This window comes from Asparagus officinalis, chromosome 1 (assembly GCF_001876935.1).
Source record: "Asparagus officinalis chromosome 1, Aspof.V1, whole genome shotgun sequence".
Classification (NCBI taxonomy): Eukaryota; Viridiplantae; Streptophyta; class Magnoliopsida; order Asparagales; family Asparagaceae; genus Asparagus; species Asparagus officinalis.
Genome location: NC_033794.1, coordinates 88,903,016 through 88,927,709, shown reverse-complemented (window position 1 = coordinate 88,927,709; position 24,694 = coordinate 88,903,016). Strand labels below are relative to the sequence as shown.

The following is a 24,694-nucleotide window of genomic DNA, read 5'->3' as shown; positions in this document are numbered from 1 at the left end:
GTGTTTGGTTATTTTTTAAATTATTTAATTATAATAATTAATAAAAATATGTATTAAATTCATATAAATTTGACAAAAAAATAGTCAATCTTAGAACCACAATAAATCAATCATAGATCCATAATAAACCATGCATACTTAAATACTAAATAACCAAAATAATAACTAATAAGATTATAAAAAGCACTAGGAGGCCTAGGCATTGGACCCAACACCAAAAGCCTAGGAGTTTTTTTTTTAATTTTTTAATTACAATAATTGATAGTAAATGCCAATGTTATAGAAAGCTTAGGTGGCAATTTAGTATCTAGGAGGATTTCTTTCTTCATTTAGGTTGTGATCGAGTAGGTTTTGCTGAAGGTCAAAAGAGGTAGTGAAGATGTTCATATTTAGAGGTTAAAGGAGTTTGAAGGAGGTTAGAGGACATGTAGGCTACAACACAGAAAATTATGATCAAGGCCAAAAGTGTGCAGTCCACGTAAATAGACAATGCTCCCCTAAACACCCTTAAAACCTAAGTGTGCATCCTAGGTACTGCTCAGGCGCTAGGCGCTAACTAGGCGACCTGGGTACTACCTAGACCGAAGCGTACGCCTAGGGAGACTAGGTGGATGCTTTTTTAAAACGGTGAGGTACGTGGAACATTGACTTTCTTCTTGACCTTTGAGAGAGACGAAAAAGACCGTCTCTTGTCTCGGGCTTTGAGGGAGACGAGAACTGATGCATTTCGTCCCAATCTTTGAGGAAGATGAGAAGTCATTGTGTGTGGGTGGAGTTGGTGTGTAGTCTACTTGCGACACGTGTCGGCTTTTGGAATGGGATTAACACTTGCTTAGTTCTATGGCACAACAAAATATCAAATAAATTTCTTAAATGACAGTCCATCAATATGTTTGACGTATCTGAAAAGCTAAAATTAGACACTAGGTCTTGAAAATTAACCTCATCTAATACTATTATAAAAATGTATTGGATGTTAAAATATTTTATTTAAAAAATGCCCTCCAAAACATATGCATATGTAAAACATATGTATGCATACGTAAAACACATATAAGTTGTATCCGTTCAAATCGAACACACACATACGTAGATACTCAGCTTTCATAAATACTTATTTTTCGTAACCTCCCACTAATTGCCACCAATTTTCATTTAACCACCCACTCGTAACATCCACCCATTAACTCTGACTAATACCTCATTAATTATCTAGTAATCCATCTTCCCAATGTCCATCACCTTCATTCTCTTTTAACTCTCTCTTATAAAAATTGTCATGTATATCTTTTGGGTATGAAGATGATTAAGAAGGATAGGGAGCTTTCTGTTATACTTTAATTTATGATGTTTTTCCCTTTTGATGGTAATGAAAACTAACTTGTTTTATTTGAATTTATAGGTGCTCGAATCCCCTCCTCATACTTCAATTCCCTGTTTGTATTTCTACAAATCTTTATTGTTTTGTTTAATTTTTGTCAAATATAAATGTTTATTGTTGATAATTAATATTGTGTGATTTTTCTTTTTTACTGGTTTCTATATTAAGTCTCTCTTGAAAGTTTGAAGAGTATATTTCTTTATGATCAATGTTTTTATTTTCTAGAAAATAAATGTATAAAATGAAGAATGGAGATGATGGTTAAAAAACACAAAATACTTCCAAAAATTATAGATTTACAAAAAGAAACCCTGGAACTCACAAAATTTGCATATTTATACAAAAATATATAAACATATTTTACAATAAGTATTTTATTTACCCTTCAAATCCTATATTATATTGCAAATTTGCATATGAGATACCAGCTATAAAATTTCTCAAAGTCATACATCATCTTAAATTATAAACTAAACGAGGTATATCTTTAGGCTTTTAAGATGTTTTACCAGATAGATATACCTTCTAGATATTGTAAAAATTATAAACTTTAGGGGGTGTTTGGTTCAATTTCTAGAAATTATAGGAAATATTTTCCACCTAAAATATGATTTCCTTGTATTTCTTAAAAAAATTATAGGAAAAGTTTTGAGAAATCAAAAAGTACCAATTTTTTTGTTTTTTGTACTTTGCTTGTTTGGTTCAAAACAAGAAAATAGCTCATAACTTTATAGAAAATAACAAGATTTGGTAGGTTTTTAATTAAATATGGTATGTGTCAGATTTCTCTGGTGATTTTCTATCATTTTGAGAGGAAATTGCTTTTTGTAAAATTTGGTAGGTTTTGATATTTTATAGAAAATATTTTTGTAAATTTTTTGTTGAACTAAACACAATTTACAAAAATCTCTGGAAAACTTTTAATTACAAATTTTCTATTGTCTGATGTTTTGAGAAAAGTTTTCTCAAAAAGTGTCAAGTTTTATAGAAAAAATCATAAATTTGTAAAATTTAAAAGGAAACCCTAAAATTTGAAGAAAAAAAACCCTTAATTTTCATAGTTTTACATACTAAATCTGAAAATTTTGCATGAAGAACCTTAAAAAGTCATAAACCTACAAATAGAGCACTAGAACTTTATAAATTTAGAGATTAATGTCGATAACCTTCAAAATGAACCTCCTTGAAATGTATATTTTAATGATGAAAAAATCACAAATAAGTCATTAAGGTTTTAATCCCAAAATCAAACTTTACAATAATCTATAACAAATTACATAAAAAAAAATTAAAAAAGAAAATAAGTTCGTCCACAAGCAAAACACTTCCGCTATATTAGTACACCTATAAATAACAGTCACTTTTAGTAGTATGATCTGTACATATATTCAAATTTTCCACACCCGTGTCGTGTATGGATATAAATACGCCTGCGGATATCCCTTTCCATTCTGCATCCCAAGCCGGAGCCGTTGGAGGCGCCGACATATTAACTCAAATGTCGGATCCACATAGAATTTAAGTCTTATCTAGATGGTCCACATAGAATTTAAGTCTTCACGCGGGATTTAGTTGGACCCGCTTTAGTCTGCAGCTAGCCAAGCAGCCGGGCTCAGAAAATTTCTGGTGGCTGAACGCCGTCGTTTATATCTCTCATATTAACAAGCTCCGTTTGGATCACATTACTTTGTCCATTATTTATAAAAATTTCATAGTAACCGAGAGATCTTTTGCTCCTCTTCAGATCAAAATCAAAGAGAAAAGAAATGAAGAGCGCTGCCAAAAAGCAAGGAGAGGTGTATATTGACGTACTCCTTGAGCTGGCTGGTTCGTTATATTTTTCCGGTTTTTTTATTCATGATTTATAGTTTGCGTATTTGATTGTAGCATTCTTGGCCGAAGAGCGTGTTCAAGAAATGGCTCAACATTAATAATGACGAGTCTGATTATAGTGCTGATGAGAGCGACAATGAGAGCGATGTTGATGAAGAAGAAGGTTAGTCATAAAAGAGCTTGTATGCATATTTTCTTTCGTAATTTTTTTTCTTTTTTTCTTTTTGAACTTGTTGTCTTTAGATTTGGAGAGCGAGTTGCGTGATGAGGAAAGGAGAGGGATCAGAGATCAGGCTGGGACAAGTGGGGTGTGTGTGTATAAGTGTATGCATTTGAATTTTTTTTTTCTAATCTTTTAATTATTCGAATATATTTGTGTGAATGGATTATTTGATTAATTAAGCCTCATTTCGCAAGATTGTTGGGGACTGAATTTGTTCCAAAATTCTTGGAAAAATCTTTACGTATTTGAACCTGCATGCATGATTAATATATGTTTTATATACCTATAACCAAATTCATCAAATCTATAAATAAATAAATAAATAAATATGCGCAACTATACGAGTAAGTCTGTTATAAGATTAAGCAATATGGAATATAACAAGTCATGGTGTACTTATTTAAAGAAGAAGATGCGTTAACGAACTTTATCGCAACTGTTCATGACATAAAAGCTTTTACATGTACAGGTAACCAGATAGAGAACAACCCATGTAAACTACGACGAAGAAACTCAGAGACTCTTCGTGCACAGTACATAAACACCAAAGAACTCAGGTGTGTCAGAATTTATAAAATACCAAAAAAATATATGTAATTTTGCCTTGTCTAATAGTTGCGATAATTTTTCATTCAATGAGAAAATAGTGTATATTTGTGCTGAGGTTTATAGTTCCCTGCAGGGTTTTTGTGGGGACTTGGAATGTCGGAGGAAAACTTCCTTCTGATGACCTTGATATTGAGGAATGGCTTGACATGGAGGAGCCTGCTGATATCTATGTTCTTGGGTAAATCTTTATTTATTTATTTTTTTGGCATGCATCGGTTTATTGTGCTCATCGTTCGGAGTCCTATATAGTTTTTCATAATAGTAAACCTTGGCTTGTTAATTCTTACACTGCATACTAATACTCCCAGACTCATATCAACGTAGATAAGAATGAGATGATGCATTTAGTTTCTTGTTCCTCTTATTCACTGAAATGGAGAGTAGATAAACTCGATTTTCATAAGCCAAGAACAAAAGTCTTTTTAACTTTTTTGCGTATGAGACTTTCTTTGTATCCCACTCGATTTTCATAAGCCAAGAACAAAAGTCTTTTTAACTTTTTTGCGTATGAGACTTTCTTTGTATCCCACTTAAATGATTTAATTGCATTTGACGTGTCTTTTTAACTTTTTTGCGTATGAGACTTTCTTTGTATCCCACTTAAATGATTTAATTGCATTTGACGTACATAGAGAAAACATGTATCATATGTATAAACCTACACTGACAAATTCTTCTATCTTGTGTCATATGGTTTAATTATGCACCGAATGCTACATAGTTAACTAAAAATGAAATGCACCATACTTACATCGATGCTTGCCCCCATATGAGTGCGAATGCTGCTCTATCAGCTATGATGGTATTTTTACCCCCCCCCCCCCCCCCAACCCACCCACCAACACCAAAAAAAAATGTAATGACTATATTGCTTCGTCAGAGTTGCCTTATTTGTGTTCAGTCGCTCCATAACTAAACAAATAATAATAATAATAATAAAATCCAAAAATGGTCATTAAAAACCTTAATCTTGAGAAAATTGTGCTATCTTTACAGGTTCATGTTTACTTTTTTTTAATGAGTTTTGACTTAACATTCCTCATAACTTTTCATTAGTTTAACATACTTGTTTATGTTCTTGCAGCCTTCAGGAGATTGTTCCTCTAAACGCAGGAAACATTTTTGGCGCTGAAGACAACCGTCCGGTTCCCAGTTGGGAATCTCTCATTCGAGACTCACTAAACAAACTTCGACCACAAAAACCCAAATACAAAAGCTACAGCGATCCTCCATCTCCATCGAGATTCAAGGCATCAGAACACGCCGGTGCCACTGTAGAAGAATTATTACCAGAATCCGACACTGACACCGAGGAAGAAGAACAAGAAATCCATCCATTAAATGAAGAAGAATCATTGACTTTTACTCCTGCTAGAAAATTAGAACGCTTGCGTCATTTCACTTCAGTATACTACGAACCAAATCCAGAAATGGGTACAACTTTACAGAAGAAGTTAACAAAAACACTTAGTAGTTCCGAAAGGATTGGATTGGTTTGGCCTGAACAGTCGTTGGATTTGCTGGCGAAATGTGGGGTTGATCAGACCAAAGATTTGAAGTCAGTGAAGTCTTTTAGAGCTTGTAAGTCATTTAAACAAGATGTATCGATGATTGGATCGTTATCGGAGTGTAATTGGGAGGATTTGGTGAATAAGAAGAGAAGATCGTCATTTATGAGGATTGTGAGTAAACAGATGGTTGGGATTTTTCTTTCGGTATGGGTGAGGCGAAATTTGCACAAATATATTCAGAATTTGAAGGTTTCAACTGTTGGGGTTGGTATTATGGGATATATTGGAAACAAGGTCAATACTTGCAACTTCTTATTTATAGGGGTTAATTGCAGATGTAGTTCTATTATTGTAGATAGACCCCCAAAGTGAATTTTTTAACCTTTTACCTCATGAGTGATATTTGTTTAAAAAAACAATTTCCCTTTCTCTAAGGATAGAAGAGTCAAAAAAAGGTTCACTCAGGGGATCTATCTGCAGTTGGAGGATAGTACAGGGCATCTATCCATAATTAACCCTTTTATTAATGCATGAGGAAAATGGCCCTATTTAGAGTAAACAATAGTGATCATCCTTCCTTTTTTGTCTCAGGGATCAGTTTCAGTCAGTATGTCAATATATCAGACGCCCTTCTGTTTTATATGTACTCACCTATCTTCAGGCGAGAAACATGGCGATGAGATTAGAAGAAATGCTGATGTCCAAGAAATTCATCGTAGAACTCGATTTAGTACAACTGGCATGGGATTGCCTCAAACAATCCTTGATCACGAGTATGTAGACTAATTCAATAAGCACAGTGTTTTGTTTATTTATCAGCTATTTGATATATAAATTTTTACTTAGAATTCTAAGTTAATTTATTCAATTAAATGCATTTTAAATTCTTACAGAAGGATATTTTGGTTTGGAGATCTTAATTATCGGATAAACTTACCTTATGAGAGAACACATGAACTCATATCCAGGAAGAAATGGTCTGAATTAGTTGAGAGTGATCAGGTATGAACATAACGAAGCATACTGCAATTCTTTAAGAAATTACTACTACTTTTTGAGATGCCATGATTTTTTTAAAAAAAAAAACCATCATTTGACGCGTTAAAGTAATTTTCACTTTATTCATCAATTCTCAATCTTTGATGCATCACATTACTTCTGGCTTTTGCAGTTAAAACGGGAGCTAAAGAAAGGACGAGCTTTTGATGGGTGGTGTGAAGGAATTATAAAATTTCCGCCAACTTATAAATATGAGTTTAATTCGGAGAAATATATCAAAGATGACCTAAAGGGTGGGAGGAGAACTCCTGCATGGTATAAACATAATATTCCCACTGCATTATGCCTTTTCAAACATTATGCACACAAAATATCCCATGATGTGACTATATGTATTTGTTTCAGGTGTGACAGAATACTTACATTTGGGACTGGTATGAAGCTCTTGAGCTACAAAAGAAGTGAGTTGAAACTCTCAGATCATCGCCCTGTGACTGCCACATTCATGACTGAAGTTGAGGTGTTCTCCCATAGAAAGCTTCAAAAGGCTCTAACTTTGACGGATGCAGAGGTAGAAGATGGAGATATTATATCAGATATCAACATTGCTTCTGGAATGGGCCGTCTAGGACTAGGAGAAGTATGTTTCCTCTTTAGGGTTCAGCCATATCTTTATATTGAGACAATAAGAAATCTCATATACAGATACCTATCTGTTCTTTTCCTGCAGGAATTTTCAGAATGGGGTCAGTAGACTGAACAGCGAGCAAACAAACAATTTAAACTCTGATATGGATTTATCACTAGTCTTCTGTGATCAATTTCTTTCTTCATAAGAGATGCCAAGAAGACAGGAAATTGTTCAGTTTCCTGGTACGCACGCACCCTGTAAAAAATGAATAAACAGAGTAGAATAGGTTGCTTGTAATTGCTCCCAAATTTATTTCTTTATCCAAAGAGATATGTATATCGAGAATGCGGAACAATTTCTCCAATGAGTCTTATGCTTAAGATAGATGCACCTTTATGTGTAAATATGATGTATATATACTCTTGTTAATGCTGGTTCGTCTCAAATCCATGAGAATATGCTTTTTCAAATTTAGAATTAGCAATGTAAACAAAGATCGTCATTGAGAGCCATAGCAATCAATTTCCCTAGATAACTTATAGTTTTTATTTTCCTTGTCGAACAGAAACAGATAATGTATCTTAGGCAGAAGATCTGCGTTTTACACAGTATTCATGCAAGCTCCACACAAGTTTGGTGAAGATCAATATGTTCTCCTTAATGTTATACAATGCACTCTTCTCCCTTGTGTGGATGTACAACATTATCCCTGAGGATCTTCAGAACTTCATCAACTCCGGCCTTCAAAACGTGCACAAAAATCAAGGTCAGTGAATTGCAGTGAAACATATGGAATTAACAAGACTGCACTTCTTGATCATTTTATCAGATAAGTAATCCACTGATAATTTTCACAGATACCACTAATTTGAAAATGATAACCTAACATAATGGAACTGGAAATTCCAGTAGGAGTGACCACTCGTGATATGTTAGTGAAAAATGACACGTCTGCTTCGTGCCTCTCATTCTATAGCCAGACAACTATATGGAATATAAAAGTACCTCTGAAGAAATTCTCTCAGAGACTCGAGATGCTTGATCTTTCATTTCAGGGGACAAAGCGTGCTTAATAGCTGCTGATAGAGCATCTCCAGCTTGCTTAATGCTTCTAGCATCTTCACTATCTGGAACCAGTTGTGCTTTTCTTAGTGGTTCTGGTGCAACTCCGAGCCAGTAAAGTCTCTCAGCCCAGTAAAACTGATCTAGAATAAAAGGACATATAATCTGGCAAAACCCAAATAAATTGGTAAGTCCAAATTATCAAAAACCTGCATTACAGGTTAGATCATATTCACGCACAAGAAGTTTGTAAGTTAATGAAATCATGCATGCTGCATTATCTAACACGTGTAATAATCAATATTTTTTTTATGCAAGGTCTTATATAGGAGGCCCCACATGATTTGAAATTGAAAAAAAAAACAAATTTCTTTAAGGCCCATTAGTGTTGAGTTAACCTAGCAAGCCCAAATATACAACTCCACCTTCTGCAGTGGGTTGTTGTGATATTTGCGAGATTGGTGAGAACGTGAGAATTTTTTTTCCCCGGAAATATTGCCAACAAACCTTCATGACTTTAACTCCCAAAATCAAAACATGGGATCCTCTGTAGTTTTCTTGTTGCAACTATCCGTTTACCACTAATTAAAATTTCTTAGTCTTCGGGATTCTTTAATCAAAACTTTCCTTTAAAAACCAATCTTCTCTCATCCCCCATCTTGGTCCCAAAACTACAGAGAAAAAAACGAAAAAAAATCCCTACAGAGAACAAGAGAAGGAGAGGGACGGGATTTGGATTTTTCTCTTGGATTTGGGGTTCATAGTCTTTTTTTTCAACAAATCAGCAAGCATCTCTTTCCTCAATTATTTTCTAAAAAAATTATTAGCTTATGCTTCATGCAACACCAATTTTCTTTTCCATTCTAGTTCAAAGAAATAAATAGTAGGATTCATGTTTAAAATTATTAGAGATTTCGTAGTTGTTGTATCTTATGTGGAAATAAATAATAGGATTTATAATCCTACGATCTATTTTTTCTATCTTATTTATTTATTATATATTTTTTCCTCCATGATCTTAACATTATTGTTGCTATTAGTACTATTATTTTCACATAAAATTTCGTACAAATCAGAAGCTAAAATTTCGGTTTATATAATACGTAAATCTATCATTCACTTATTAGAAAATATTTATTGAGGAATTTAACAGAAACCGAAATTTAACTATTACTTGCATCACCATTGACATGAAAGATTGATGGTTGTAGTGGTTAGTTGTATTTGACAATGACACAAAGGTCTGGAGTTCGAATCCCAGAGCCTTTCTTTTTCACATATATATGTATTTTGGGTCGGTTTGAACTCGAACCCGACCCCATTCAGATCCACTACTAAACCAGATCCGCTTGGGTCTAAATTACACCAATACCCTATCCATTTGGGTCTATAACTCCTCGAATCCGACCCAGTTCAGACCCATTATCAAATTCCAGACCCGTTTGGGTCCATAACCCCAAATTACAGACCCGTTTGACCCAATTAGGATACCATATCAAATTTCTGACCCGTTTGGATTTATGATTCAAAATACAAACCCGTTTAACCCAGTTAGGTTCCAATACCAGATTTCACACCCGTTTAGGTCTTTTGCTCACTAAAATCAGTTTTTGCAGATTTCTATGCAGTCAAATTAAAACTGTTTGGCCTGCTTTGACACTAAATAATTATGCTATTTGGTTATTTTCCGTTTATTAAGATGAATGATGATATTGTTTGATCTCTTGATGCTTATTGGATCAACTGATGCTATGTTTGATCACCTAGTAACATTTAATAGGGTTGATTGTGCATGAAGATGACTTGTCGTAGAACTTTATAAATTTTAGAGATTTCTTTACCTATCTATTTTTCTGTTGTCTTAGTTACATGTTCTATGGTGTAGTTTTGGCTTTATATCTATATACAGAATGATCTAGAGGTGTGAATATGACCGAAGGGTTGCATTGTCGGCCGAGTCACGTTCCAAGTTATTATATTTTGGAACCGGGCGTGACAAGGTTTTTATTGGTATCAGAGCCAGGTTTAGTAATTATTGTCTCGTCCTGTATATAAGTAAAAACTAAGATTAGACCAAAAATAGAGCATATATAGAATGAGTTTTTTCTTTTATAGAAATACGTCATCTGACTCCCAATACCTTGATTCTCAAGTTCTAATTTTAATCATTCTCATTTCAGATGATCACTATGGCCCCAAAACGTCGACCCCCTACTCCAGTTGTCCCTGAGGGACACCAAGTCGATCAGGTTGATCTTGCAGAAGCGATTAGGGAGCTGATAGCTCATAATCGTCAGAGGGTGGGCAGCAGCAGGTTGCAAGGCCGGGTAATGTGCTTGATTTTCGGAAGCTCAACCCGCAACAGTTTGTTAGGACTGAAGGTGGATATGAGGCTGAGATGTGGTTGTAGACCACGGACCGCCTATTGAGGGCAACAAAGATACCAGATGAAGACCGAGTGGATATTGTACAGATGCAGCTCGTTAATGTAGCCAAGACCTGATGGGACGCAGAGGAGGGGAAGCTGCCTAAGCTAATTTCGTGGGAGACATTCCGGGAGAGTTTCCTAGAGGCATTTTCCCGAAGACAGCTCGTCTTGAGATGCATAGACAGTTTATAATGCTGAGACAGGAAGTTAGTACTATAGATGAGTATGCAGTAGAATTTGTCAAGCTCAGCATGTTTGCCCTGGGGATGGTGTCGAATGAGGTGGATAAAGGACAAAGGTTCATGCAAGGTCTAAATTTTGAGATCCAGACGCAGATTTACAGTTAGAAGGGGTCAACAATTTCAAGGCCAGAGACAATGGAGAGGCCCTCATTTCTAGCACTCATACCAGCCGCAGTATCAGCAGAGGCGCCCAGGACAATACGGTCAGCAAGCTCAGCAGCCGCAGAGACAAAGTCAGGTTCTGACACTTACCACTGAGCAGGCAGACGCATCTGGTGATGTAGTCATAAGTACCATTTTGATGTATTCGATCCCTGTATTTACCCTATTTGATTCTGGGGCATCGCAATGTTTTATATTTGCTCAGTTCATTGCACAACACACCATACCATGTGATAGTTTAGATGCTATCTGGAATATCTATACAGGTAGTGGGATGTTAATATCTAGTAGGGAGTGTAAGAAATGCCCAGTAGTAGTTTGTGGTAGGGAACTATTTGCAGACTTGTTGGTGATTGACACTAACAGATTCAATGTTATTTTGGGGATGAATTGGCTCTACAACTTTCATGCGACGATCAACTGCCGACGCAAGAGCGTAAAGTTCAAGATACCAGGTCACCCAGAGTTTGAATTCATAAGCGGTAACAAAGTGATGGAGCAGCTAGAGTATTGAACAGGCATGGATGGAGTATTAACCTGGATAGAGGTAAAGGAGAAGCCCATAACAGAAATTGTCGAGGAGTTCTTTGATGTCTTTCCTGATGAGTTGTCGGGTTTGCCACCATACAGAGATATAGAGTTCATCATCGATCTTATTCCAGGGGTTGCACCTATCTCAAAACCATCTTACTGGATGCCGATAGCGGATTTAGAGGAGTTGCGAAAGCAAGTCCAGGAGTATCTCGATAAAAAATTTATCAAGCTTAGTACTTCACCTTGGGGAGCACCAGTGGTGTTAGTGCCAAAGCCGGATGGTAGTCGAAGGATGTGTATAAACTATAGGGAGTTGAATCGGGTTACTATAAAAAATAAATACCCAATTTTCAGGATTGATGATCTTTTCGATCAGCTCGGAAAAGCTACGGTGTTTTCAAAGTTGGACCTTAGATCAGGCTATCATCAGCTGAAGGTGAAGAAGGAAGACATACACAAGACCGCATTCCGCACACATTACGGGCATTATGAGTTTTTGGTGATGCCATTCGGGATAATAAATGCTCCATCTACATTTATGAGCTTGATGAACAAGGTGTTTTTCAGTATCTCGACCAGTTTATGGTGTTCATCGATGACATTCTTGTATACTCCAAAACCAAGAAAGATCATGCAGAGCATCTACGGGCGGTGTTGGAAATTCTGCGAAAGGAGAAGCTCTATGGAAAATTGAACAAGTATGAGTTTGGTTGGAGCAAGTGTCCTTCTTGGGACATGTAATTTCAAGAGCAAGTATCTCTGTGGACCCAAAGAAGGTTGATGCGGTGTTAAGGTTGGATCCGCCTACATCTATGACAGAAATACGAAGTTTTTTAGGGATGGCTGGATACTACAAGAAATTTATAAAGAATTTCGCTAAGATTGCAGGACCACTTACTAGGCTGACTCGAAAGGAGGTGAAGTTTGTGTGGACTCAGGACTGTCAAGCAGCATTTGAGGAGTTGAAGAAGTTGACGACAACACCAGTTTTGATAATCCCGGATGAGTCAGAAGAATTTGTAGTGCACACGGAGGCTTCTGGTTTGAGTTTAGGTTGTGTTCTGATGCAACATGGGAAGATAGTAGCTTATGCATCTAGACAACTGAAGGCACATGAGAGGAATTACATGGTTCATGGTCTGGAATTGGCGGCGGATATTTTTGCATTGAAACTATGACGGCACTATCTTTTAGGGCAGAGAATAGAGGTGTACACAGATCATAAAAGTTTAAAGTATATCTTCACTCAGAAGGAGCTCAACATGAGGCAACGAAGGTAGTTAGAGCTTATGGCGGATTATGATCTTGATTTACAATATCACCCAGGACGAATTAGTGTGGTGCCAGATCATTTGAGCAGGAAGCCTGTGGCGATGAGACTCACCAGACAACAGGAGTTGCTAGCTGAGTTCTAGAGGATGAACATAGAGATTATATTGCCTGGGAGACAGTTGATGAGTTTGAATTTACAATCAACTTTGGTGGGCCGGATCAAGGCTACCCAATTCGAGGATGCTCAGTACTTAAAAATTAAGAAACAAGTGGAGTCTAGGAAGAGAACTGATCTATAAATACATGAGGATTGATCATTGCGATTCTGTGGTAGGTTGTGTGTGCTTAAGGGCGATGTTAGAAGAGAGCTGCTGGAGGAGGCGCATAGTTCAGTGCTTTCTATTTATTCATGAGGCACGAAGATGTATCGGGACTTGAGAGAGCATTACTGGTGGCCAGGATTGAAGATGGAGATAGCCCGATTTGCGTCAAAATGCCTAATATCTCAGCAGGTGAAAGCTGAGCATCAGAGGACGGTTGGGTTATTGCAGCCCCTTCCTATTCACGAGTGGAAGTGGGAACATGTTACGATGGACTTTGTCACAGCTCCGCCGAGGAGCCAGAAGGGAAACAACGTATAGATAGTAGTAGACTGACTCACCAAATCAGCTCGCTTCATACCATTTCGAGTTGGACAGACGACTAAGAGTTTAGTGGAGTTGTACATGAGGGAGATAATACGCTTGCATGGGGTACCGGTTAGCATTGTTTCTAATAGAGACATAATTTTTATCACACTTTTGGAGGAGCTTGCAGCAGTGTCTTGGAACTAGACTGAGTTACAGCACGGCTTACCACCCTCAGATAGATGGACAATCAGAAAGGACTATACAAATTCTGAAGGACATATTGCGGGCATGCATGCTAAATTTCAAGGGATCTTGGGAAGACCACTTACACTTGGTGGAGCTTTCTTATAATAACAGCTATCAGGCCAACATCCAGATGGCACCTTATGAGGCATTATATAGGAGAAAATGTAGATCTACCTGTTGGGATGACTTGGGAGAGCAGCGTTTTCTAGGTCCCTATATGATAGTACAGACAATAGATAATATAAAGACAATACAAGAGTGTCTTAGATCAGCTCAGGATAAGCAAAAGAGCTGGGCTGATGCTAATAGGAGACCTCTACAATTTCAGGTTGGAGAGCATGTTTTCTTGAGGATATCCCCAACTAGATGCGTTATTAGATTTGGTAGTCGCGGGAAGCTTAGTACACATTTCATCGATCCTTTTGAGATATTGGAGAGAGTAAGAGAGGTAGCATACCGACTAGCTTTGCCTCCATCGTTGGAGGGAATACATGATGTGTTCCACGTATCACAGCTTCGACGATATGTGCGAGATGAAGCACACGTCCTAGATATTGCAGAGCTTCAGATCGGGACAAACTTATCATATGAAGAGCGACCAATGAAGATTTTAGACAAACATGAGAAGGTCCTCAAGAACAGAATTATCCCGCTTGTCTTAGTATCTTAGGGATATCATGGACCTGGTGAGGCAACCTGGGAGCGAGAGGATGACATTCGTCAATGCTACCCACATCTCTTTGCTACAGATGACATTTAGTTCTTCTTATGGTCGGATAAATTTCGAGGAAGAAATTTCTTTTCTTAGGTGGGTAGGATGTAATAATCAATATTGTTTTATGCAAGGTCTTATATAGGAGGTCAATATGATTTGGATTTGAAAAAAAAACAAATTTCTTTAAAGCCCATTAGTGTTAAATTAACCTAGCAAGCCCAAATATACAACTCCACCATCTGCAGTGGATTGTTGCAATATTTGCGAGATTAGTGAGATCGTGAGAATTTTTTCCCAACCTCCGTGACTTTAACTCCCAAAATCAAAATGTGGGACCCTCTGTAGTTTTCTTGTTGCAACTATCCATTTACCACTAATTAAAATTCCTTAGTATTAGAGATTCTTTAATCAAAACTTTCCTTTAAAAATCAATCTTCTCTCCTCCCCTATCTTAGTCCAAAACTGCAGAGAGAAAAAATTGAAAAAAACCCAACAGAGAACAAGAGAAGGAGAGGGACGAGATTTGGATTTTTCTCTTGGATTTGGGGTTCAGTCTTTTTTGACAAATCGGCAAGCATCTTTTTCTTCAATTATTTTCTAAAAAAAATTATTGGCTTATGCTTCATGCAACACCAATTTTCTTTTCCATTCTAGTTCATAGAATTAAATAGTAGGATCCATGTTTAAAATTATTAGAGATTTTATAGTTGTTTTATCTTATTCGTGGAAATAAATAATAGGATTTATAATCCTACGATTTATTTTTTTCTATCTTATTTATTTATTATATACTTTTTCCTCCATGATCTTAACATCATTGTTGGTATTAGTACTATTATTTTCACATAAAATTCCGTACAAATCAGAAGCTAAAATTTTGGTTTATATAATATATAAATCTATCATTCACTTATTTAGAAAAAAATTATTGAGGAATTTAACAAAATCCAAAATTTAACTATTACCTGCATCACCTTTGACAAGAAAGATTGATGGTTATAGTGGTTAGTTGTATTTGACAATGACACAAAGGTCTGGAGTTCAAATCCTAGAGCCTTGCTTTTTCATATATATGTATTTTGGGTCGGTTTGAACTCGAACCCGACCCAGTTCAGATCCACTATTAAACTAGACCCGCTTGGGTCTAAATTACACCAATCTTCGACCTATTTGGGTATATAACTCCTTGAACCCGACCCAGTTCAGACCTATTATCAAATTCCAGACCCGTTTGGGTCCATAACCCTAAATTGCAGACCCGTTTGACCCAATTAGGATCCCATATCAGATTTCTAGCCCGTTTGGATTTATGATTCAAAATACAATCCCGTTTAACCCAGTTAGGTTCAAATACCAAATTTCAGACCCATTTGGGTCTTTTGCTCACTAAAATCAGTTTTTACAGATTTCTATGTAGTCAAACTAAAACTGTTTGGCCTGCTTTGACACTAAACAATTATGCTATTTAGTTATTTTCCGTTTATTAAGATGAATGATGATATTGTTTGATCTCTTGATGCTTATTGGATCACGTGATGCTATGTTTGATCACCTAGTAGTATTTAATAGGGTTGATTGTGCATGAAGACGACTTCCGTCAAGAAATATGATTTATAAACGTGTTATCATAGCATGACTATACCCTCGATATCGATATCCCGATGTGAAGAATTTCTCTTGATTTTTATTATTATTATAATAGCATTGACTAGACGATGCACCCATCTTGATTAGACATGTTTTGGATCACGGTTATTTTTCATAAATTTTACGTAGGTTGTTCCACAGTAACTCTATGGTTAGTGAACAATATTTCATACACAATCACTTAAAATAAATGAATAAATGTGGCGTTTATAATGGGGAATTGGACGGAGAATATAACTTGTATATAAGCGGGATCATGCGCATTCTTGATATCCATATATATATATATATATCATCCTGACTTGAAGCCGTGTTCCCGGGACGGTTTACGGGAACCCAACTTATATATACATGAAAATATTCTTCTCTAATTCAAATAACACCTAAAATAACAATAACAATTTGTTTGTGTGCCATGTGGTAGACCTTGTTTAATATCTACAATTTTTTTTTCTTTATCACCTTTAATTGAGTTTTTCATCTTTTCATTATACCTGCTACTTACACTCACACGCGCACAATTCCTTCATTTTACATGTTTGTTGGGAGTTTTCTGACTCCCCTAGGGTTTGCGTACCCCAGACTCGAGGACCATTCTTTCTTCGCAGGACCGAGAGTACTTTGAGAATCAAGCCGAGCGACAGAGATCACCTTCTATCCTATCACTCTCTCAGCTTCAGTTTATTTGGGTAGATATTTGCTTTAAACCTTTCCTTTAGCCACATGTGTGGATAGTTGTGAACTCGTAGTTGGACTTCGTCCTTTTGTAGATTTCTTCATCTATATATTTTTTTATTGTCTTAGTTACATGCACTATGGTGTAATTTTAGCTTTATATCTATATACAGGATGATCTAGAGGCGTGAATGTGACCGAATGGTTGCATTGCCGGCCGAGTCATGTTCCAAGGTATTATATTTTGGAACCGGGCCGTGACAACATGCACATGAACTTCATGCAAACCCAGGAAAGCAATATACTTCCAGGTTTGATACAATTTATATAATGTTAATTATAAAATATGTCATGGCAAGAAAAAACTGAAAACATGCACTTGAACATCTAATGAACCCAAGACAACTGAGCAAGGTACTTCCAGGGTTACTGCAACTTATAAAATGTCTCTTAATAGTATAAAAAATATTTGCAGCAACAAAAACCTGTGGGGTTCCAGCATATAGTGCTGCAGCAGTAGATCCGCTGTTGACAATCCAAAAAAGAAATAAATCTAAGTTGATCAACCAAATGTTTCTGATAAAGGCAATGATATATCCAGCATTGTTCTAACAAGTTGCTCACCTGCCCCCATGATGAATTACAACTGCACATCTTGGAAAGAGCCAGCTGTATGGAAGAGTACTGAACAAAATAATAATAATAATAATTTACTTATAACTAGATAAATGGGTAAATTTAAGTGCAAGAGCTCAGAAAGAACAATCTAATCATGTTAGAACATACCCAGAAAAACAGAATAGACAATCATTGAAGAGAAGATGCTTGCAATACATCGAATGTTGTAGTTTAGTTGAATTTGATGATCCATCAGCAGTCATCTGAATGGCAGCATCCAGAGGCTCGTATCCAGCTGAGAAAAGAATAAATCTGTAACCTGTGCTATCTATAACAGCTTTGAGCACCAGAAGAAATGCCCGAGGATTTTGGAAAAAGCCCATACTGCAAAAAGAGAATAGAGTGCTCAAGGCGAAGGTCCAGCATAAAAAAGTACTGATGCAAGTTGCTGGTTTAAAATGACAGAACAGGTTTCCACGAAGATGTAATGTCCAGCACTGCTTCTGAAAAGAATTTTTCATCAAAATAACAAGAAGTTTTAACTATAATCCAACACTATGTGCAGGTCGTATTTCCTCTGTATGTGCATTAGCCTTTTTTTAATTGTGGATGATCGCAAAAGATTTACACTAAAAAGAAACACTACAGATCAATATTACCTGCATTTTCAGTGTGCAAAGCTAATTCTAGCCAAGAAAAACATAAATACCCACAGATATGTGACATTATTCTTAAGTAACTAATATTTAGTCAACAGAAACTAGTAAGTTATAACTGTGAAACAAGATTCAACCAAAAGAATCCAGAAGGGGGAAAACTCCATCAAACAATGTACTTGTCTTCATCCTAGTCTTGTAGAAAAGGAACTGATCCAGTTGCGTTCCCAAATTTAAAACTCCCACCACTATGAATTGTGAAAATCAATTGGAAATACCTGCCTTTATGACTTAGCATCATTTCCCTAGCAAATGAAAAAACTTGGCATCATCATGATATCATTATCCTGGACCAACCGATGAGTCACTAATTTAGTCGTGAATTAGGTGATACTAACCACTTTACTTATCTTCAATGATTTCTTATTTTCCATCAGCAAGAAACTTGTCCCTTCAACTTTCACCTATAACTTGTGGATTGGCAGACGGGTTTACCAATATGGACATGTGATATCAACTAAAGCAGTTCACAAACCCCAACAGATTCCAAGGCCTCATCGCCATACATGTGTTTGTTTGTGAATATACATATATTACTTCCATGTAGTTGAATTTGCCTCTGTGTGGGGAATATCTTAGACTGACATAATGAACATAGCAACTATATGCTACTAAATAAATTATAGTATATTATTCATTTACGCATATTCTTTAATCAAATAAAGGTGTACATGTTTGTTACAGCCAAACAAAAGTGAACAATGAATGGAGACACTTATCCTATCTAAAACACATGGATTAAAAAAAAAAAGATAAAAAACCCTGTTTCTCTATGTTGGTATCCAAGTTTTATGTCATTTACTGATTACCAGCAAGTAATTGGAGCATGCTGAAAGGTGAAGGACTTACCTTCCAATAGAACTTAACCCAATGAATATGGGCAAGCCTGGACTAGAAGTCTTCCCAAGGAAATGATATAGATCGGAATGATCAGCACATAGTAGACTCTTTTTGATTGGATATTCATGAGAATGTGAAGGTACTATTTCCCTGCATCTATCACATGAAAATTGCCACTCCACAGGCAGAAACCAGAAGCCACATACATGAACATTTGATGGCCAGTAACCTGTCAAGGAGTCGTTACACAGCTCAATCTAATATGGCGATCTCTTAGGAAAATGCTCATATATTACGTACAGCACTATAATGAGGTTGTAATGAAAAGGGCAGAACACTAATATGCAAGAGCAAAAACAAAAAACAGTAAGAGTATCAATCCTAATGATGAAGGCTCGCATTCTGAACTTTCCCTCCCCAACAGCTACTATACTCTAGACATCAGAGAATTATAAAATTAACTGTTTCTCTTGCCCATGAAGTACACAAATGTCCTTCTATGTATTTGATTCCGCAACATTATTCACTAGCCTAAGCAGATTGAACTGACCCCACTATATCTAAAAGGTAATATTTTACTAATGTTTAAAATATGTTTCTCAGAAATTTAGAACTCACACAAATTTTTAGCAAGCTTTCCTACACTTTGGAGTACCTCCTTCATTAATTGGATTAGTGACTCAATGAATCAGCTATATGAAGCTACTCTATTAATGAATTTGTGATTCAATAAGTTGGTTATACATAGTTATTAACATTCAAAGCATAGTACAATATTAATTCCATGTAAAGCGAAAATTGCTCGATAACTGCTAAAATAGCTCTTATTTAATTGACATTTATCAATCTGTTATTAACTAACTTCATTCATGGAAAACAGGCTTCTGACAGTAATGGATTAACAAATTCAAAGATAGCTTGTGATCATTCTTAATAATAAACTCTATTCAAAGTAGAAGACAAGAGGGTATACCTGGGCATTCAACAATCTTCTTGCTGAAGCCATACCTGTATGCAGAAGATAGATAAATATGTCTTTCATACTTGTAAGAGAAGATAGTAAGGTATGAACTGAATGAGGAAAGAACCATATCCTTAGAAAGCAATACACATTGAATCTCTGCAGGTGCCATTGGCATGATCAGACAATGTAAAGATAAACTTAGTAAAAACAAAAGCTCTACATTACTTTGCAGGTGCCATTGGCATGATCAGACAATGTAAAGATAAACTTAGTAAAAACAAAAGCTCTACATTACTTTGATAACCAGGTCCTTAAATCAAAAGAGACTAAAGATAAACTTAGTAAAAACAAAAGCTCTACATTACTTTGATAACCAGGTCCTTAAATCAAAAGAGACGTTACCTTTTCCAAGACAATACCCAGTACAGCCTAACCTTTCAGCTTGTAAAAATGTATGGTCAATAATGATAACCAGTACGAGTTCTAGCTGCAATTGTCAAAGAATTTCATAATTGCTCCATAGGTAATTTCATACCAGTTGGAATGAACGAAAACATCTATCCTTTAGATGAAAGTAGATTACCAGGCAAACACATGAAGTATTAATTTAAAAGGCATAGGCCAGAAGCTCCCTCAATAAATTTATTGGATTCAGTATTTCCAATCAAGATAAAAGATCACTTTATAATGGATTACAAGTCCAACATCTATGATCAAGAAGCTAGTGAAGACAGCACAATTACTAGTTACATATGCAAAGATTCTACAACTATCAACTACTTGAGAAAGATGAATAGATATTCCAGCAGACGATGAAGGGAGTGTAAATAAGCATCAAAACATAGATTATTTCCCTACCAATTTCCAGATAAAGCTCTTAAATTACAAATTCTTGGCAAGCTGGAATACGTTTCATGGAAGTAGCTAATTTAAATGATATAACTTCTAAGTAGGAAATCATACACAATATTGTTCAGTGGCCGTGATGAGGGTAAATTTTCATAATTGGAAGAGATCAATGGTTTAAACAAGCTGGATAACTATTGGATAACTATGGTCATTAAAACAAAAAAGATTACCAACACATCTTTCCTATAACTGTAGTCTTATGAACAACATCCTTAATGATAGAGTATCTGAACCTTACAATAACAAGGGTGACTGCGCCCGCATGTGCCACATGGGAAGATTTGTTACAGGATCCTGCACCCATTAAGCTTGAGTTTCAAAATCAACAAGTAACAAATATACTTCGAATAACAGTGGAGGTGTTTGAAAATACTTATTTGGTGAAATCATATCAGTTGACACTTGACAATTACGGACCATGAATGGTAAAGGGCTTAGATTCAAACAATCACTTCTCCATGAGCCCCAATCTTCTGAAAAGAGTGGCCACATCCAATGTTGAACATCTTTCCAGCTGACCTGTTAACATACAGAAGCTGATGTTTCTTTCATCTAGAGATAAATAAAAAATAAAAATAAAACCTGCATAAAGACAGAGCATCTTAACCAAATACTAAGAGTAATCACTATTAGAGGTTTGTAATAATGACAGAATACTGAGAACGGAAGTAACACAAAAATTGATAACTAATCATAGAGCTCCTTATAGTGTGAATCTGGCTGCCAGATTTGTGTCTGGAAGTAGAAATTGATTAATTTAATACTAACCAAACTGTAGTATTGTAAAAGAAAATGCACGGAAATAAGTTGAAGAACTTCTAAGTTATATTGTGGAGGAGTTCTTCAAAGTCTTGTCTTGAGGTTCTATATGAACATGTATAATAGTTGGTGAAGGAGAAATCCACATCAACAATATCTAGAAAAATCAACTTGGTGCTAAAGGTAACATGGCTAGTTGAAGACCGTTAAACTCAATATGTGTCAGCCAGTAAGACAAACACCTCCAAAGGCAGCATCAAGTGGCTACTTTACAAAGTGGCCCATGGCCCATACTTTTGTGTTTTAGAAGCTTCTAATCTTCTCGACAACTTCATGACAGGATAAAAATCCAGCAGCAGACACATCTGCATGTACAAATTGCAGATCAATGACTCAAATCGGCATATGTCCAAAGCCTAACCAACTCCAAAGTCCAATAGAAGTACTTAAAATATGTGCGTATCTTTATGGGACGTATCGTCAGCTGAACCCAACATTTTGGTATAAAGGCTTTGTTATTGTAGTTATTGCTTTTGCATACAATTCCCATAATTGCATGCCACTATGCAGGGTGTAGTAATTACAAACCCAAGTCATATAACATAACATGTTGTAACATGAAAAGGATAGAATATACTCCATTACATAGTTGTCCATAGCAAACAACTAACCTTTTCAGCAGGCGCTTCTTGAAAGTACTTGAACAAAAGTGGAAATTCATGTCTGAATTGGCGTTCAAATGATGAAGGTGCGCTACGCAGGCCACAGAAAATGTTAAAACTCTGTAAGAAATATTTAGAGACTCCTAAGATATTGACAATAAAAGGTAACTGACAGAAAAATATAATCAGGGATATATATACAATAACATTGACACACCAAGGAGAATGTTCAAATACACACATACACATGAGTTAAATGAGTTCACAATATAAGGTGAAGAGTCTACACACATACACATGAGTTAAATGAGTTCACAATATAAGGTGAAGAGTCTGCACACCTATAAGGAAGAACATAAGGAGCAGCAACAACACATTGAACTTGATATAGTTCCGCAAGGCTCCATCCTTCCTGAACAATTATCCAACAAAAACTAACTGAGAGAATTAACTTAACGATACAAAACTAAGATAAACCAAGCATCAAAACATTTACTTAATAAAATGTAAAGAATAATGTCAAAGAAAGGAATACAAGATTTCCACCAGTGAATACCAGGGCAAAGAAATTGATCACAATAAAATCACCCGGCATACTTTCACTATCTGCGGATAAACACTCTTGCCTATGTTGTGTCCGAATCATCTTCTTGCGCGTAGAAAAAGACTGCAGCTCAGAATCTAATACAGAAAATGCAACATATTCTCAAATTCAAATCACTAACAATTTGCAACAAACTTTAAGGTAAGATTCTTCACAACAAGTCAACCTGCGCAAGTGCTGGCTTGATGGACCGAAAGCACCGGAGGAGTTGATATCGGCATAAAGGCGACACCTTTGCCACCCAAATGTACATCTAAACTCTGCAACCCCAGCATAAAATTACAAACATCGAAAACTGAATCGTCAAACATAATGCAGAGAGTAATCAAATTGCAACCTGATGGGCCGAGTGAGTAACGAACACAACGTTATAATGCGGTTGATCAAGCGCAAAAGCCGCAGCAATAGCCTGAAGGAGTAATAGGACAATAGATTCGATTTAGCTTTGCATCGTACCTAATTTTTTAGAAATTGAACTGCAAGTAGGAGAATTTCTTCGTGTTAGAGAAATTAGAGTTCGAATAAACCCTAATTCTAATGCTGATGTAAGTGAGTACTGTGAGTGGATCAAAAGAGAGGGAATATGAGTTACTGCAATCGGAAAGACGTCGCCTTTGGTGCCGAACGCCATGAAAATAGCTCGAGGCCTCAAGCTCTCCATCATCAATGTGCGTGGGCGTGTGCAGGGGAGGATCTACATACAGTCCGGGGGGTCACGCCCCCCCCCCCCCAAATTTGGGGAAAAAAAAAATATGGTGCTCTATTCCTCAAGCCCCCTCAAAATTTTGGGGAGAAAATTAGGGTGTTCTATTTCTAATTTGAGGAAAAAAATTAGTTTGTGAATATTAATTATTTGAGGGTTTTTATGTATATATTAATAGTAAATATATTACCATGAGTAGCAACAAGATTAATAAAGAGGATTTCATTGAAATTGGAAATTTATGGAGAGGTATTTAGCGAATGGGCAGAATGAGCTCGTGGTCATCAAGACATCACCATTGGGCATCATTATCGATTAGACTTTCTTTATGTCGCGATCGATTCACAAATGCAAGAAATTAATGTGCGTTTTAGTGAAGATGCGACAGAATTGCTCATGCTTAGTTCTGCCTTAAATCCTCAAAATGCATCTGAGGCTTTGAGAATACAAGATATATGCAAATTGGTTGGCAAGTTTTATGCACAAGATTTTACAAGTGAAGAAAAAGAGAGTTTGAAGATGCAACTGAAACATTATGAGCATAATGTAGTCAAAGGGTCAGACTTCAAAACTCTTTAACCATTTCTGAGTTGGGTCAATGGTTGGTAAAGACTAATAAATCTGCTACATACGACCTCATTTCTAGAGTGATCGTACTTGTGCTTACTCTTCCAGTTTCTACCGCTACTGCAGAACGATCATTCTCAGCTATGAATATCGTCAAGACTAGACTTCGAAGCAAAATGGAGGATGCTTTCCTCTCCGACGCATTAATGGTGTTTATTGAAAGAGAAATTGCTAAAAGTCTGAGCATTGATGCTATCATTGAAGGCTTTGAAAATTTTAAGGAACGTCGAATTCCTTTTAGTTAGAGAAATTTTAGTTATAAAAAAATAGATGATGCTTATTTGACAATTTTTATATAATATTTATCTTCCTCTTTTGAAATATTTTGGAGATATTGATGTTGGCCATTCTACTCGTTTTATGTGGGTTGTGGTATATCTCTTGTGAATAAAATTACATTAAGAAAATTTTTTATCTATCTTTTGTACGCGGCCCCCCAGGAACTAAAATCCTGGATCCGCCCCTGGGCGTGTGGGTGATAGGAGTCGCTGGC

At 36.1% G+C, this 24,694-nt stretch overlaps 2 protein-coding genes across 9 annotated transcripts in view; one reads left to right on the top strand and one right to left on the bottom strand.

The window, feature by feature from the left end:
- Nucleotides 1-7,583, top strand: part of LOC109827474 (type IV inositol polyphosphate 5-phosphatase 3-like) — a 19,142-nt gene extending 11,559 nt beyond the window's left edge. Inside the window, exons 2-12 of one of the 4 annotated variants that reach the window (XM_020394500.1) lie at nt 3,126-3,177; nt 3,269-3,377; nt 3,458-3,538; nt 3,907-3,994; nt 4,120-4,224; nt 5,131-5,851; nt 6,149-6,330; nt 6,451-6,559; nt 6,729-6,871; nt 6,962-7,196; nt 7,287-7,583. In XM_020394500.1, coding sequence (XP_020250089.1) covers nt 3,148-3,177; nt 3,269-3,377; nt 3,458-3,538; nt 3,907-3,994; nt 4,120-4,224; nt 5,131-5,851; nt 6,149-6,330; nt 6,451-6,559; nt 6,729-6,871; nt 6,962-7,196; nt 7,287-7,310 — 1,827 coding nt within the window. In that variant the 5' untranslated portion in view covers nt 3,126-3,147 and the 3' untranslated portion in view covers nt 7,311-7,583. Of the gene's footprint in view, nt 1-1,402; nt 1,437-3,125; nt 3,178-3,268; nt 3,378-3,457; nt 3,539-3,906; nt 3,995-4,119; nt 4,225-5,130; nt 5,852-6,148; nt 6,331-6,450; nt 6,560-6,728; nt 6,872-6,961 lie in introns of all 4 variants that reach the window. The other 3 variants (XM_020394488.1, XM_020394481.1, XM_020394496.1) reach the window with 3 other exon arrangements.
- Nucleotides 4,980-24,694, bottom strand: LOC109827499 (sterol 3-beta-glucosyltransferase UGT80B1). 5 transcript variants are annotated; one of them, XR_002243455.1, is made up of 16 exons: nt 23,464-23,611; nt 23,209-23,280; nt 23,038-23,131; nt 22,824-22,948; nt 22,609-22,679; nt 22,277-22,358; nt 21,264-21,365; nt 21,085-21,140; nt 19,947-19,981; nt 18,983-19,202; nt 17,586-17,801; nt 17,424-17,483; nt 17,285-17,324; nt 8,193-8,414; nt 6,980-7,280; nt 4,980-5,417 (listed from the first exon to the last, which is right to left on the bottom strand). XR_002243455.1 is itself a non-coding variant. In XM_020394516.1 (16 exons), exons 2-16 carry the CDS (start codon nt 23,533-23,535, stop codon nt 7,851-7,853), a joined length of 1,545 nt encoding a protein of 514 aa, XP_020250105.1. In that variant the 5' UTR covers nt 23,536-23,554; nt 24,676-24,694; the 3' UTR covers nt 7,710-7,850. The 5 variants fall into 5 exon arrangements, 3 of the variants coding, with proteins under 3 accessions (XP_020250105.1, XP_020250098.1, XP_020250119.1); XR_002243454.1 differs by having other exon boundaries at nt 4,980-5,414; XM_020394516.1 differs by lacking the exons at nt 4,980-5,417; nt 6,980-7,280 and adding exons at nt 7,710-7,928; nt 24,676-24,694 and having other exon boundaries at nt 23,464-23,554.